We start from the raw sequence: 2,311 nt of genomic DNA, 5'->3' as shown, positions 1-2,311 counted from the left end.
TCTAGTCCCCAGTCTTCATCGGGAGTGATCCAAAGTTATCGCAAGAGCGCTTTTACATGCCCACCTGATTTTTAACGTGGTTGCAGCGTGAATCTTATCTTTCGTCATCAAAGAAGATGTTTACTAGAAAAATCACAGCGATTTTGTTATTTTGTTTTCAAGAAGCGCTGATAAAAAGAGGGGAGGATTAAATACACACGCTCTGCTTTTTTGGCTCAGAAAGAAAATTTTTCGTACAAAGAGAACGAAAACATTTTTTTAAATAACAGAAAAAATCAAGAAAAAGAGAAAGGGGAAATAAAAACTTTAACCGAGGCGCCCTCGGCATGGATACGAGGCTATTATCTTTAATTGGTGATATCACACTTACGAAACAAACTGCATTGATGACGTTCAACTGTCTTCTTAAAGTTAGCGTAAAATCGCATCGATTCAAGGTGTTTATTTTGAGAAGTACGTTTCACAAAAGCAACTATGGGAAAATTCAAGACTATTTTTGTAGCTTGCGTTGGCCTTGGTGTAGCCGCGGGTGCCGGGTATTATCTTTACAGGAAATTATTCAGCAAAGGTGATGGAAAAGAAGAAGCCAGTTTGATGCAGGTAAAGATGAATCACAAAATAAAAAGTTCCGGTAGAATGGAATTTAACTCCGTACTTCAAGCTGTTTCCTTTAAGTATCGAGAGAAACTTTGTTTTTCCAGAACGTTAAAGAAGCCGAGCAAGACAAAAACGATGCAAAAGGCGATGACGATAGCGAAACTGTTGCAAAGGTTGACTCGTTGAAAGTTGCTTCTTCGAAAGTGTACAACGTCCGTGAAGACACTCCTGTAGTGGCAAAGGTATTGGACCTCTCTACTGCATCGACTCAGAATCATGACCAGCGGACAAAGCCAACAGTAAACAAGAAAAAACCTAATTTTGGGGGCCTTAGAAAAGGCTTTCTCCTCTGAACGGGGCTGGAAATGTAGTTAGGAAATGTTTAGTATTTTTTTAATGTACATAGCTAGGACAGTACAGATAGTTAGGCACTCGTTGATGAGTAACGAAATTTTGAAATAAACAATTGAATACAATAGAGCCGCTGCAGCCTATGTGTTTACTGGAGATGCATGGCTACAGATATCCTGCTGTTAAATATTATTACAGCATTGCACATGCACTTTTTTTACCAGCTTTATGTGCTCAAACCTTTGATTGGAACCTTACAGCGATAAAAGCTACCCCCGTGGACCAAGTATCACAGAATACGAATGATAATTGAGCAATGAAAAAACCCCGGCTACCTTTCGAACTCGCGATCGGGGCGGGCAAATAAAACAGCAGCAGCCTAAGGACGTTCGCGTTGTAAGTTATGCACCAACCGATGTTGCAGAGGCAGAGGAGAAAGATCAATTTTACCAATCCTTTCAAGATGTACTACAGAGGGCTCACGCGCATGATCTGCAGGTGGTCGTTGGAGATTTCAGTGCACGTGTGGGTAATATGAGAAATGGTTTTGAGCTATTTCTTGGTCCTCGTGCAGTACCCGGTCCCTCAATTGACAATAGGCAGCAACGCCTTTTAGATACTTGTGCTTCTAATAACCTTGTCATTGGAGGAGGCCTGTTCCCGCACAGGTTGATTCACAAGTATACGTGGACCAGTAATGCCGGCACACGCCCAAGAGCTCAATTAGATCATGTGCTCATCAACGGATTGTGGCGAAATTCTTCGCTTGATTGCCGCACGTATAGAGGAGCAGACATTGGAAGTGACCACGAACTTGCTGTTGCCAAACTAAGACGCAAGCTGGCCAATGCATACAGGCCAAAGGCAACTAGGAGATTGGATGTGGAAAAACTGAAAGACGAAAACAATTTCATTTTTCGCCGTTGAATATCAAGTGACCTTTGTTTCTAATATTTTACTAACTTGGTATAATATACAACACTGAAATCAAATGGCAAATTTTTATGGATTTAACAAACATTGAAGGTATCGAACTCATTGAATGCATCACAGTGTTTACTGAAGTCGCATCTAAGTTGTCTGGCAATTTACATTTATTTTGTACTCGACTCTGCAAAGGAAAAAAATGGAAATTTGACAGTGAAGAATTATTTGAATGAAAGCTTGTTGTGCTTTTGTGCTTCATTATTTACGGTCAAGGTTCTCTCGAAAAGGATTTGATTGAACTGTCAGAAATTTATTTATTGCACATGCTTTGTGACACGGATTGGATTGTTTTTTGCCTCTAATAGCAAATATGTTGTTTGTTTCAATAAAATTTTCGCTGAAAAAGGTTTTTGTGAGATTTCCAGCCTTTGTGAAT

General features: G+C 39.9%; 1 protein-coding gene across 1 annotated transcript; it reads left to right on the top strand.

The window, feature by feature from the left end:
- Nucleotides 1-474: 474 nt before the first annotated feature.
- Nucleotides 475-1,875, top strand: LOC137991836 (craniofacial development protein 2-like). The gene is made up of 3 exons (XM_068836874.1): nucleotides 475-600; nucleotides 702-839; nucleotides 1,447-1,875. Exons 1-3 carry the CDS (start codon nucleotides 475-477, stop codon nucleotides 1,873-1,875), a joined length of 693 nt encoding a protein of 230 aa, XP_068692975.1.
- Nucleotides 1,876-2,311: the final 436 nt, after the last annotated feature.

The sequence above is a fragment of the Montipora foliosa genome, chromosome 2 (genome assembly GCF_036669935.1).
Source record: "Montipora foliosa isolate CH-2021 chromosome 2, ASM3666993v2, whole genome shotgun sequence".
NCBI classification, from domain to species: Eukaryota; Metazoa; Cnidaria; class Anthozoa; order Scleractinia; family Acroporidae; genus Montipora; species Montipora foliosa.
Note: the sequence above shows the minus strand (reverse complement) of the source record. Positions and strands in the feature narration are given on the sequence as shown.

Bases quoted from the DNA above. Each gene is read 5' to 3' on its own strand.
- LOC137991836 (XM_068836874.1), top strand. From the start codon at position 475: ATGGGAAAATTCAAGACTATTTTTGTAGCTTGCGTTGGCCTTGGTGTA. The intron at 601-701 runs GTAAAGATGAAT...TTGTTTTTCCAG, and splicing joins AAGAAGCCAGTTTGATGCAG to AACGTTAAAGAAGCCGAGCA. The intron at 840-1,446 runs GTATTGGACCTC...CATGATCTGCAG, and splicing joins ACACTCCTGTAGTGGCAAAG to GTGGTCGTTGGAGATTTCAG.